We start from the raw sequence: 12,686 nt of genomic DNA on the forward strand, positions 1-12,686 counted from the left end.
CCTGCCCACAGCTTACTAAACTTAAAAAAAAAATAAACTGTAGTAAAATGCCTCTCTTGAATACAGGCAGGAGATGGGAAGGAGGGGCGGGCATTGGTGGTGGGAATGTTGCACTGGTGAAGGGGGTCTTCTATTTATGACTGAAGCCCAACTACAATCATATTTTTAATCATGGTGCTTAAATAAAAATTAAATTAAAAAGTACTGATAACTTTATTTCAATATACATTTGACCTTCTGCCTACTCACCATGATAAAAAAAAACCAACAACAATGGAGCCAAATTCCCAAAGACCAGCCCTAAAGAATTTGAGATGTTTCTCTGGCTTGATTTCTGTCCAATGTCAGCCCTTCCTGCTTTTAATGTCTCAATCAAAACATTAATCTTAGATGAGTTTCCCTCCACTGTGTCTAGCTTTAGTCTTTTTTAATATGTACTATGTGGAAATTTCATTTAAAAATTATTTATTTTTTATTTATATTTTGTTTTTTGGGGGCCACACCCAGTGACACTCAAGGGTTACTCCTGGCTCTGTGCTCAGAAATCGATCCTGGCCAGCATGGGGGACCATATGGGATGCTGGGATTCAACCGTCAGTCCTGGGTTGGCCGCTTGCAAGGCAAACGCCCTACCGCTGTGCTCTCTCTCCAGGCCTAAAAAATTATTTCTTAAAACAAAACAAAACCAAAAAAAATACTTCTTAATACCCAAGTCCTTTGTAGAAAGGGGAAATTTTTTTTGGTTTAGCTTTTAGGCCACACCCAGTTGTGTTCAATGTTCCTCCTGGCTCTGTGCTCAGAAATTACTTCTGGCAGGCTTGGGAGAACATATAAGATGTTGGGAATGAAACCCAGGTTGGCTGTATACAAGGCAAATTCCCTACTTGCTGTGCTATCAGTCTAGGGGTCTCAAACTCAATTTACCTAGGGGCCACAGGAGGCAAAGTCGGGGTGATCCTTGAGTGCAAAGTCAGTAGTAAGCCTTGAACATTGGGGGGTGTGACCCAAACAACTAAAACAAAACAAAAAAAGATTCCTCTAGGGCAGGGCCACAAAATGTTGTACGGAGGGCCACAAATGGCGCATGGGCCTCGAGTTTGAGACCCTTGCGTCTAAACTGTAGAGGGAAAATATTTTGAGGTAGCCAGCTAACACTCTTACACTTCACATTTTGATAAATATTTTTTTAATGATCATTGATTTCTATTGAGAATTTTGATCATTCCAAATGATCTCACATACAATCTCAAAACACACAAAACATAAAAGTAGAACATATTAAAAGCAGAAATAATTTAAATACACTCTGTATAGTTTCCAAAGAAATCTTTTTGTTTTACCACTCTCACTACTTGTGGGTACATTTTGATAAATATTATATAACTGAATGGGTAGAGAGAATATAAAGAATTGTTGAATTTGGGGCGGAGTGGTGGCACGAGCCGTAAGGCGTCTGCCTTGTGCACGCTAGCCTAAGACGAACCCACAGTTCGAACCCAGGGTTTCCCATATGGCCCCCAAGCCAGGAGCAATTTCTGAGCGAATTGCCAGGAGTAACCCAGGAGTGTCACCAGGTGTGGCCAAAAAACATAAACAAAAACAAAAAGAATTGTTGAATTTTAGGAAAACGTGATTAATTTTTTCCGTGAGGGTTTACTGCATAGGAGAAATCACTTGAGGGCTTTTAAAAGACCTTCAATGCTACGTGAACTGAGTGGAAAGGATAGAAATCCCTAGATATAGAAATCTTTTCCTTGTGTTATGGTTCAAGTTACAGAAGGGTTAAATCACAGAAATTTAGGAATATAAACCAAGATTAAATACAGTTCCATGTTACAAAATTTCCAGAATATGATTAAAGTCCCAGTTAAAAAATTCATATGGAGGGCCCGGAGAGATAGTACAGTGGTGTTTGCCTTGCAAGCAGCCGATCCAGGACCAAAGGTGGTTGGTTCGAATCCCGGTGTCCCATATGGTCCCCCATGCCTGCCAGGAGCTATTTCTGAGCAGACAGCCAGGAGTAACCCCTGAGCACTGCCGGGTGTGGCCCCCCCCAAAAAACAAACAAACAAAAAATTTCATATGGATTAGCAGCTGGGTAGGTTATTTACCTTGCACAGGGCCAACCTGAGTTCTATCCCCAGCACAACATATAGTTTCCCCATATCACTACTAGGAGTGATCTCTTGAGTGCAGGGCAGGAGTAAGCCCTAAGCACTGCTGGGTATAGCTCCCAAACAAAATTATTCATGTGGTTCATAAACTAATAAGTAAAACGTTGGGCCCGGAGAGATAGCACAGCAGCGTTTGCCTTGCAAGCAGCCAATCCAGGACCAAAGGTGGTTGGTTCAAATCCCGGTGTCCCATATGGTCCCCCAGTGCCTGCCAGGAGCTATTTCTGAGCAGACAGCCAGGAGTAACACTTTAGCACCGCCAGGTGTGGCCCAAAAACCAAAAAAAAAAAAAAAAAAAAAAAAAGTAAAATGTTTAGTTGAGCACCATTACTTTCATCCTCTCACATGCAAATGTATGATGAGAACATGTACTATTTGCAAGATAGACCAAGTATGGTGGTGGGAGAGAGAAGAGGAAAGAGAGGGAGGGGCAGGGAATGAGGGAAAGAAAGGGAGAAATGGAGGTGAAGGGGAGGGAGGGAGAGAGGGAGAGAGAGAGAAAGAGTGCACACATGGGAAGGTGATTAGGGGAATTAGGGGAACAGAAAATATACTTAAGGGTAGGTCAGATTCCCTGTTCTGCGGGCGTTTGCCTCGCAAGCAGCTGATTCAAACAGACAGTGGTTCGAATCCCAGCATCCTATATGGTTCCCCGTGCCTGCCAGGAGCGACTTCTGAGCACAGAACCAGGAGTAACTCCTGTACATCGAAGGGGCTGGGTGTGACCCAAAACAAACAAACAAACAAATAAAAGATTACAAATTCAGAGTCAGCCACTAATATGTTCTTAAAAGTTGCACTATTGCAAAATGGGTGCGTTATCCAGGTACCAGAAACATTTTCTTTTAATATTAATTGCTCTTTTTAGTTTAGTTTTGTTTGTTGGGGGTTACATCTGGCAGCGTTCAAGAGTTACTCCTGGCTCTGCTCTCAGAAGTCACTCCTGGCAGGCTCAGGGGACCATATAGGATGCCAAGATTTTTGAACCATTGTAGGTTCTGGGTTGGCTGTGTGCAAGGCAAATGCCCTACCACTGTGCTATCTCTCCGGCCCCTATTGTTACTTGCTTTTTTTTTTTTTTTTTGGTTTTTGGGCCACACCCGTTTGACACTCAGGGGTTACTCCTGGCTATGTGCTCAGAAATCGCCCCTGGCTTGGGTGGACCATATGGGACGCCGGGAGATCGAACCGCGGTCCTTCCTTGGCTAGCGCTTGCAAGGCAGACACCTTACCTCCAGCGCCACCTACCCGGCCCCTTGTTACTTGCTTTTTAAACTTTGTTTTAGCCACTTAAAATCTGCTTATGGCACAATTTGTCCCATACATTCCAAGTTGTATATTTGTTTTTCAATAAAAAAAGAACAAACTGGGGCCCGGAGAGATAGCACAGCGGTGTTTGCCTTGCAAGCAGCCGATCCAGGACCTAAGGTGGTTGGTTTGAATCCCGGTGTCCCATATGGTCCCCCGTGCCTGCCAGGAGCTATTTCTGAGCAGACAGCCAGGAGTAACCCCTGAGCAACACTGGGTGTGTCCCAAAAACCAAAAAAACAAAAAAAAACAAAACAAACAAACAAAAAAAAAAACTGGTTCCCCTGAGCCTGCCAGGAGCGACTTCTGAGTACAGAACCAGGAGGAACCTCTGAACACAGATGCGTGTGAACCCTAAACAAAACAAAACAAAACAAAAAAAAAACCCTGCCGGGGCAATAGCACAGCTGTAGGGCATTTGCCTTGCATGCGGCTGATCCAGAACAGACCTTGGTTTGATCCCCCAGCATTCCATACAATCCCCCAAGCCAGGAGCAATTTCTGAGCTCATAGCCAGGAGTGTCACCGGGTGTGGCCCAAAAAACAAAAAGCAAAAAAAAAAAAAAAAAAACCAAACCCAAGGGCCCGGAGAGATAGCACAGCAGAGTTTTCTTTTTTCTTTTCTTTTTTTTTTTTTTTTTGGGGGGGGCACACCCAGAGGTGCTCAGGGGTTACTCCTGGCTGTCTGCTCAGAAATAGCTCCTGGCAGGCACGGGGGACCATATGGGACACCGGGATTCGAACCAACCACCTTTGGTCCTGGATCGGCTGCTTGCAAGGCAAACACTGCTGTGCTATCTCTCCAGCGTTTTTGGGTGTGGCCCAAAAACCAAAAACCAAAAAAAAAACAAAAACAAACAAACAAAAAAAAAACAAAACCTACAATTTATGCTCTCCCAAAGAATTTCAGGGTCAAAATCATGTTTTAGAATGTCTAATACGTAATCCTGGAAAATTTCAGTGAGAAATGTAAAAAAAAAAAAAATAGAAATGACATATTTGGGGCCCGGAGAGATAGCACAGCAGCGTTTGCCTTGCAAGCAGCTGATCCAGGACCAAAGGTGGTTGGTTCGAATCCCGGTGTCCCATAAGGTCCCCTGTGCCTGCCAGGAGCTATTTCTGAGCAGACAGCCAGGAGTAACCCCTGAGCACTGCCGGGTGTGTCCCAAAAACAAAAACAAAAACAAACAAAAAAAAAAGAAATGGCATTTTATTTTATTTATTTTAGTGAATTAAAGTAGTTTTGTTTAGAAAATCTGAAAAGAGTAAAGGGAGAGAGGAAGGAACCTCTTTTTTTTTTTTTTTTTTTTTTTTCCGTTTTTGGGCCACACCCAGTGTTGCTCAGGGGTTACTCCTGGCTGTCTGCTCAGAAATAGCTCCTGGCAGGCACGGGGGACCATATAGGACACCCGAGATTCGAACCAACCACCTTTGGTCCTGGATTGGCTGCTTGCAAGGCAAACGCCTCTGTGCTATCTCTCCTGGCCCGGAAGGAATCTCTTAAAGTAAAAGAAAGGAATTAGGGGGCCGGAGAGATAGCATGGAGGTAAGGCGTTTGCCTTTCATGCAGGAGGTCATCGGTTTGAATCCCGGCGCCCCATATGGTCCCCCGTGCCTGCCAGGAGCAATTTCTGAGCCTGGAGCCAGGAATAATCCCTGAGCACTGCCGGGTGTGACCCAAAAAACACACACAAAAAAAAAAAAAAAAAAAGAAAAAGAAAGGAATTACTGCTCAGAGTTGGACTGCAGTTGATTCTCCAGCAGAATTCACCTAGCTATCTTTTTTTCATTCTGAGGTAGCTTTCTTAATAAGTGAGGTCTACAGCCAGAGTGATAGCACAGCAGTAGGGCATTTGCCTTGTATGTGGCCGACCCGAGACAGACCAGGGTCAATCGCCGGATTCCATATGGTCCTCCAAACCTGGCAGGAAAGATTTCAGAGCACAGAGCCAGGAGTAACATGAGTGCCACCGGGTTTGCCCCCCGCCCCCCGAACTCCCCCATATAAAAGTGAGGACTGAATAAAAACAGATATAATTGAGAAGGTGTTAAATGCACCTATTACAGTGAATTCCAGAGCACTGCCATCTTTTCTACTATATCAGATTACTAGAATTCACATTGCTAGTCAAAGGGAAATGAGATTAAAACAAAAGAACAAAGATAACAATTCCCAAGCACGGCAGAAAATTAAACTTTCTCAAAGACATTTTTATTCTTATTCTAAAACTTTGACATTTTGAAACTGTTTATGTGTAGGAAATGAAATAATTTACTGGAAGACACACTTGGCATTTGTAAAGTGATATTAGTGTTAAAACAGAACAGAAAATTATTATTATTATTTTTTTGTTTTGTTTTGTTTTTGGGCCACACCCGGCAGTGCTCAGGGGTTACTCCTGGCTGTCTGCTCAGAAATAGCTCCTGGCAGGCACCGGGGACCATATGGGACAACGGGATATGAACCAACCACCTTTGGTCCTGGATCAACTGCTTGCAAGGCAAACGCCGCTGTGCTATCTCTCTGGGCTCCAGAAAATTATTTTTAAAAGCTCTTACTTATGGCTGAAGATAGTTTACAGGGACAATGCATGTACGTTGCATGTAAGAATTCTAGGTTTATTTACTTGGGGGGAGTGGGGCCCACACCCAGCAATGCTCAGCAGACCACCTGGTAAGCTAGGAATCAAATTTTGGGTCAGGTGAATGCGAGGCAAGAGCCTGACCTGCTGGGGCCGAAGAGATAGGACTGTGGTGTTTGCCTTGCAAGCAGCCAACGCAGGACCTAAGGTGGTAGGTTTGAATCCCGGTGTCCCATATGGTCCCCTGTGCCTGCCAGGAGCTATTTCTGAGCAGATAGCCAGGAGTAACCCCTGAGCACTGCCGGGTGTGGCTCCCCCCCCAAAAAAAAAACAACAAAAAAAACAAAACAAAACAAAACAAAAAAAGAGCCTGACCTGCTGCTGTGCTATCTCTGCAGCCCCAGGAGTTGTGGGTTTAATCCTGGGCATAACAGGATCTCAGGGCACCACAGAAGCCAGACCTGAACAATGGGTAAGGAGCAGCCCCCAACCGTTGATGGGTGTGGTCTAAAATCAAAAGACTAACTAAAATAAAACCAAAACCGGATCTTGTTATAGTTTAAAGTTATGTTCGGGGCCTGGAGAGATAGCACAGCGGCATTTGCCTTGCAAGCAGCCGACCCAGGACCTAAGGTGGTTGGTTTGAAACCCGGTGTCCCATATGGCCCCCCGTGCCTGCCAGGAGCTATTTCTGAGCAGATAACCAGGAGTAACCCCTGAGTACCGCCGGGTGTGGCCCAAAAACCAAAAACCAAAAAAAATAAAGTTCTTTTCGAATAAGTCAGAGGGAAAGAGATAGAATAGTCTCACTCCTCTATGGGTTTTAAAAAAAATAAAAGGCATTATTGTAATAACACAGAGACTATAGAGATGAGGGCTGGAAGGTCCAGCCCACTATATTAAGCTTACCATAAAGTTATATTTACTATGTAACTAAGGTATCAAGGATATAACTGTCTGCTGAATTAAGGGAACTACTTTTTTACTTTGATTACAAATAAAATATTCTCTGATAGAATGACGAACAGAAAACATTTTGCAACCTAATAAATGGACGGCAGGTAGAAGAGCATTGGGAACCCAGCTTTAGGTAAATGAACTTTTCTATAATAATTCTATATAATTTTAAGTTTTATATTTTTAAAGTTCTATTGTTTAGTGAAGTCAAAAATGAAGCCAATAAGTCAAAATACCTTAATAAGTTTTGGAAAGGTACAGTAAAATGGTCAGGCTAAAATTTGACAATCAATTAGATTAGTTAACTATATAGAAATTAAAAAAAATTTTTTATAGCATTTGTATTTTAGAGAGTTAGGACAAATACACTTCCCCCCTGTACATATAAGAGGAAAATTAGTTTTTTTTTGGTACATGGGATGCCAAGATTCGAACCACCGTCCTGCATGTAAGGCAAATGCCCTTACCTTCATGCTATCTCTCCAGCCCCTGGAAAATTAGTTCTTAAAAGGTTCAAAACAGATCAATTTTTTTAAATATAAATTATACTGATTTTTAGGATTGAACAGCTGAAACAACTTTTTCTGGTTCTACTGGAGGCAGAATTAAACAAAACATTAAGTAGATACATTAGTATTTATAAGAAACCTGTTATCAGCATAACAACTACAAAACCTTGTTAAATGATCTCTAGTTACTATTTATTTGATGGGGGGGGGAGTATTTTGGGGTCACACCTAACAATGCTCAAAGATTACTCCTGGCTCTGCATTCAGGAAGTACTCCTAGCTGTAGTTGTGGGACTATATGGGATATGGTAATTGACAACTGAGGAACTGACAGTGACTCTGATTCTAACCTCAGAGAGAATCCAGTCTAAAAGGATGAGCCCAAATAGAAACACATTCAACGAGCATCCCTTAGCAGTGTAATTCATTCATTCTCATTCTCTCTTTTCTCTCTCTCCTCCCTCCCTCCCTCCCTCTCTCTCTTCTCTCTCACTTTCCCTCTCTCCTCTCTCTCTCTCACAGTTCTAGAATGCTCCCTCACAGCAATGGAGTAGAAAACTAAAGCACAAAGCAAAATTACAGAAAGAACTATAGTTTGGGTCTTTTTTTTTTTTTTTTTTTGGTTTTTGGGCCACACCCAGTATGCTCAGGGGTTACTCCTGGCTATGAGCTCAGAAGTTGCTCCTGGCTTGGGGGACCATATGGGACGCTGGGGGATCGAACCGTGGTCCGTCCAAGGCTAGCGCATGCAAGGCAGGCACCTTACCTCTAGTGCCACCGCCCGGCCCCATGGGGGTCTTATATTTCTTGGTTTTGGAACAGACCTGGACATGCTAAGGGGTTACATCCAGTAAGACTCAGAGGAACATACGCTATGTGAGGATTAAATCCTGTCAGCTGTGTGCAAGGTAAGTGCCTTACCCCTTTATTACTTAGGTCTTACAGTTTTTTGTTTTGTTTTTGTTTTTGGGCCATACCCGGCGTTGCTCAGGGGTTACTCCTGGCTGTCTGCTCAGAAATAGCTCCTGGCAGGCAACGGGGAACCATACTAACCACCTTTGGTCCTGGATCGGCTGCTTGCAAGGCAAACGCCGCTGTGCTATCTCTTTGGGCCCAGGTCTTAGTTTTTATGTGGTACTCTTAATCTAAAGGAATAAATACAGGGAGCCAGAGAGTGTACAGCAGGTAAGGCATACAGCTGAAAAAGGAAGGAGAAAGACTATGGGAGAGCTTAAGGGCTAGAGCAAAAGCTCTGCATTTCAAAGCCCCAGTCCAGTTCCCATCTCTGCACTGTATGATCTCTCACCCCCAAAGCAGTGAAGGCAATGACCACTAAGCAACTGGCCAAAGGTAGTCTCCCCACCCACAGTATTGCTAGGTGTGGGGCTGGGAAGGTGGCGCTAGAGGTAAGGTGTCTGCCTTGCAAGCACTAGCCAAGGAAAGATCACGACCGCGGTTTGATCCCCCGGCATCCCATATGGTCCCCCCAAGCCAGGGGTGATTTCTGAGTGCTTAGCCAGGAGTAGCCCCTGAGCATCAAACAGGTGTGGCCCGAAAAACAAAACAAAACAAAAAAAATAAAAAGGAAATTTAAAGATATTATCATCACAATTATATTAACCAAGGAACTTTTTTTGGGGGGGGGCGTGTGGGTGGGGCACACTGGTGGCACTCAGGGGTTACTCCTGACTCTGCGCTCAGAAATTGCACCTAAAAAAAAAAATCACTCCTGACAGGCTCGGGGGACCATTTGGGATGCCGGGAATTGAACCGGGGTCCATCCAGGGTTGCTCTTGGGCAAGGCAAATGCCCTACTGCTATGCAATCACTCAGGCCCCAACCAAGGGACCTTTTATTTTTTTTTATTTTTTTATTTTTTGGTTTTTGGGCCACACCCTGTGACGCTCAGGGGTTACTCCTGGCTATGCGCTCAGAAGTTGCTCCTGGCTTCTTGGGGGACCATATGGGATGCCGGGGGATCGAACCGCGGTCCGTCCTAGGCTAGCGCAGGCAAGGCAGGCACCTTACCTCCAGCGCCACCGCCCGGCCCCGGGACCTTTTATTTTTAATCTAGCAAAAGGTTTTAGAGGGGCCGGAGAGATAGCACAGCAGTAAGGTATATACCTTGTATGCGACTGACCTGTGATGGACCTGGTTCAATTCCTGGCATCCTATATGGTCCCCAGAGCTTGCCAGGAGCAATTTCTGAGCACAGAGCCAGGAGTAACCCCTGAGCATCGCTGAGTGTTGCCCACAAATCAATCAATCAATAAGTCTTTAAAAAAAGTCTTTAAAAAAAGACTTTAGAGTCTGGAAAATAACTTTTATTAAAAGTCAATTTCAGCAACAATTTTCTTAAAATTGAAACTTAAAATTAAAATTAGAACTTAGTGATAAATGTCTGCAAAAATCATTTTCTAGGGGCGGAGGAATAGCACAATGGTAGGGTGTTTGCCTTGGATAGTGCCGACCCAGGACAAACCTAGATTTGATCCCTGGATCCCATATGGTCCTCCCAAGTCTACAGGGCAAGTTCTATTTTTTTTTTTATTTTATTGTTATTCATTTATTTATTCATTTACTTATTTTGGTTTTTGGGTCACACCCGGCAGTGCTCAGGGGTTACTCCTGTCTCTACGCTCAGAAATCGCTCCTGGCAGGCTCTGGGGACCATAGGGGATGCCGGGATTGGGACCATTGTCCTTCTGCATGCAAGGCAAACCTCCTTGCCCTACCTCCATGCTATCTCTCCGGCCCCAACCAGGGTGATTTCTGAGCAGAGCCAGGAGTAACCCAAGTGCCACTGGATGCATTACAAAAAAAAACAAAACCAAAAAAAGCCCCAAACAAAAATAATATCATCTTCTAATAAGCTATTATAAATGAGTGATAAACCAATTTAAAAATAAAAACATTTAAAATCAGGCTAAATATCCTCATATTTTAGCATGTTTCTTATAAAGTTAAAAGTATCATACCTTTGTGATGTATGGTGTTAAGAAAACAAAAAATACATCGTAGATGAGAAGAAGGCTCAGAAGCATCACACATGACTGTTAAAGAGAAACAAAGTTAAAGGTCAAACTTCTCACATTTATCTTAAGAGGTAAATTATTTTGCAAGCACAATTGAATATGTGAACAAACATTTGAAAACTATTCTAAGGCAAGAATTTGAACTCAGGACCTCAAACATATTATATAGGTACTCTCTCACTGCGCTATATCCCCTACCCTATTTTTTTTTTTTTTGTTTTTGGGTCACACCCGTTTGACGCTCAGGGGTTACTCCTGGCTATGCGCTCAGAAATCACCCCTGGCTTGGGGGACCATAAGGGACGCCGGGGGATCGAACCGCTGTCCATCCTACACTAGTGCTTGCAAGGCAGACACCTTACCTCTAGCGCCACCTTCCCGCCCCCCCCCCCTATTTTTAAAGAATTTACGAATTATTACTATTTGGAGTTTCTGTCTACAAATCACACTGAAACTTGTATATTCTTTATCCTGTACTTTTTATTTGTTTATTTTTGGACCACACCTGTCGGTGCTCCCGGCTATGCAATCAGGCATTGCTCCTGGTGAGCTTGGTAATATAGGGATGCAGGGAATTGAAGTCAAGTCAGCCTTGTTCGAGGCAAATGCCCTACCTGCTATGCTATTGCTTCAGCTCCATCTTTATCATATTTTCATGAAAAAGAATCACTGATGAAAAGGCTTTTATATATATATATATATAGTCCTGCAGATGTATTAAGCATTTAGTATAACATTTGAGTGATTAATAATTGTTTTTTGTTTGTTTGTTTGTTTGTTTGGTTTTGGGTCATACCTGGCAGTGCTCAGGGGTTAGTCCTGGCTCTGCATTCAGAAATCGCTCCTGGCAGGCACAGAGAACCATATGGGATGTGGGGATTCGAACCACCATCCGTCCTGAATCACCTATGTCAAGACAAAACACCCTACCACTATGCTATCTCTCCAACCCCTGATTATTAACTGTTAAGGAGGGTTGGCGCAATTGTTTCACAGGCTAGAGAGTGATGCATTGCATGTAAGAAGCCCAGGATCAACCCTCAGCACTATGTAGGACTCTAAATCCCACTGTGAGCAATCTCTGATCAGAGAACCAGGAATAGACCCTTTGCATTGCCAAATGTACCCCACTCCTACCAACTGGAAACTATTTTATTTAGGGTGGAGGGGACACCCAGCAGTGTTCAGAGCTAACTCCTGGATCTTCACTCATGGTGTAGCTCAGGGGACCATATGGGGTGCTGGAGATTGCACCCAGTTGGCTACATGCAAGGAAAATACCTTTTTTTTTTTTGGTTTTGATTTTTGGGTCACACCTGGCAGTGCTCAGGGGTTCCTCCTGGCTCTACGCTCAGAAATCGCTCTTGGTGGGCCTGGAGAGATAGCACAGTGGTGTTTGCTTTGCAAGCAGCCGATCCAGGACCTAAGGTGGTTGGTTCGAATCCCAGTGTCCCATATGGTCCCCTGTGCCTGCCAAGAGCTATTTCTGAGCAGACAGCCAGGAGTAACCCCTGAGCACCACCTGGTGTGGCCCAAAACCAGAAATCGCTCTTGGCAGGCTTGGGGGACCATATGGAATGCCGGGATTCAAACCACCATTCTCTGCATGCAAGGCCAACACCCTACCTCCATGCATCTCTCCGGGCCCCAAGAAAAATATCTTAATCATTATCGTATCACTCTGACACTGCTCCTTCACTACACACATATTCCTAGTTAGCATCACTGGTTGCCTGGGGATTAAGATTTATTGCAAAAGGATAGATTAAACAGTCAGTAAACATACACTTAAAATAGGTGCATTTTAGGAGGACATAGGTCAGAGGTACGGTGAAGAATCTGAAAATATGAAGATCTGGATTTGATCCTGTGACCACACACACACACAACTGACACAGTGCCTTTTTCCTCCTGGGTCCAAGCAGCCTGCACTGCCAGGCTCAGGCACTAAATACTCAGGCTCGGAGGGGCTGAGTAGCATTAGGGTGGTGTGAGGTTTCCCTGGGCACTGCTTAAGAAGCCCTCTCTAAATAAATAATATACCTTATGATATAAAATTATGTTAATAAAGCATTTTGGGGGGCATACTCAGGCATTACTCCTGGCTGTGTGCTGAGAAAT

General features: G+C 43.8%; 1 protein-coding gene across 1 annotated transcript in view; it reads right to left on the minus strand.

The window, feature by feature from the left end:
• The window catches only part of SPPL2A (signal peptide peptidase like 2A), a 77,932-nt gene that overhangs the window by 23,985 nt on the left and 41,261 nt on the right, over positions 1-12,686 (minus strand). The window contains exon 10 of the mRNA XM_049781501.1: positions 10,509-10,583. Within this exon, the coding sequence (XP_049637458.1) occupies positions 10,509-10,583 (75 nt within the window). The remainder of the gene's footprint in view (positions 1-10,508; positions 10,584-12,686) is intronic.

The sequence above is a fragment of the Suncus etruscus genome, chromosome 10 (genome assembly GCF_024139225.1).
Source record: "Suncus etruscus isolate mSunEtr1 chromosome 10, mSunEtr1.pri.cur, whole genome shotgun sequence".
NCBI lineage: Eukaryota > Metazoa > Chordata > Mammalia > Eulipotyphla > Soricidae > Suncus > Suncus etruscus.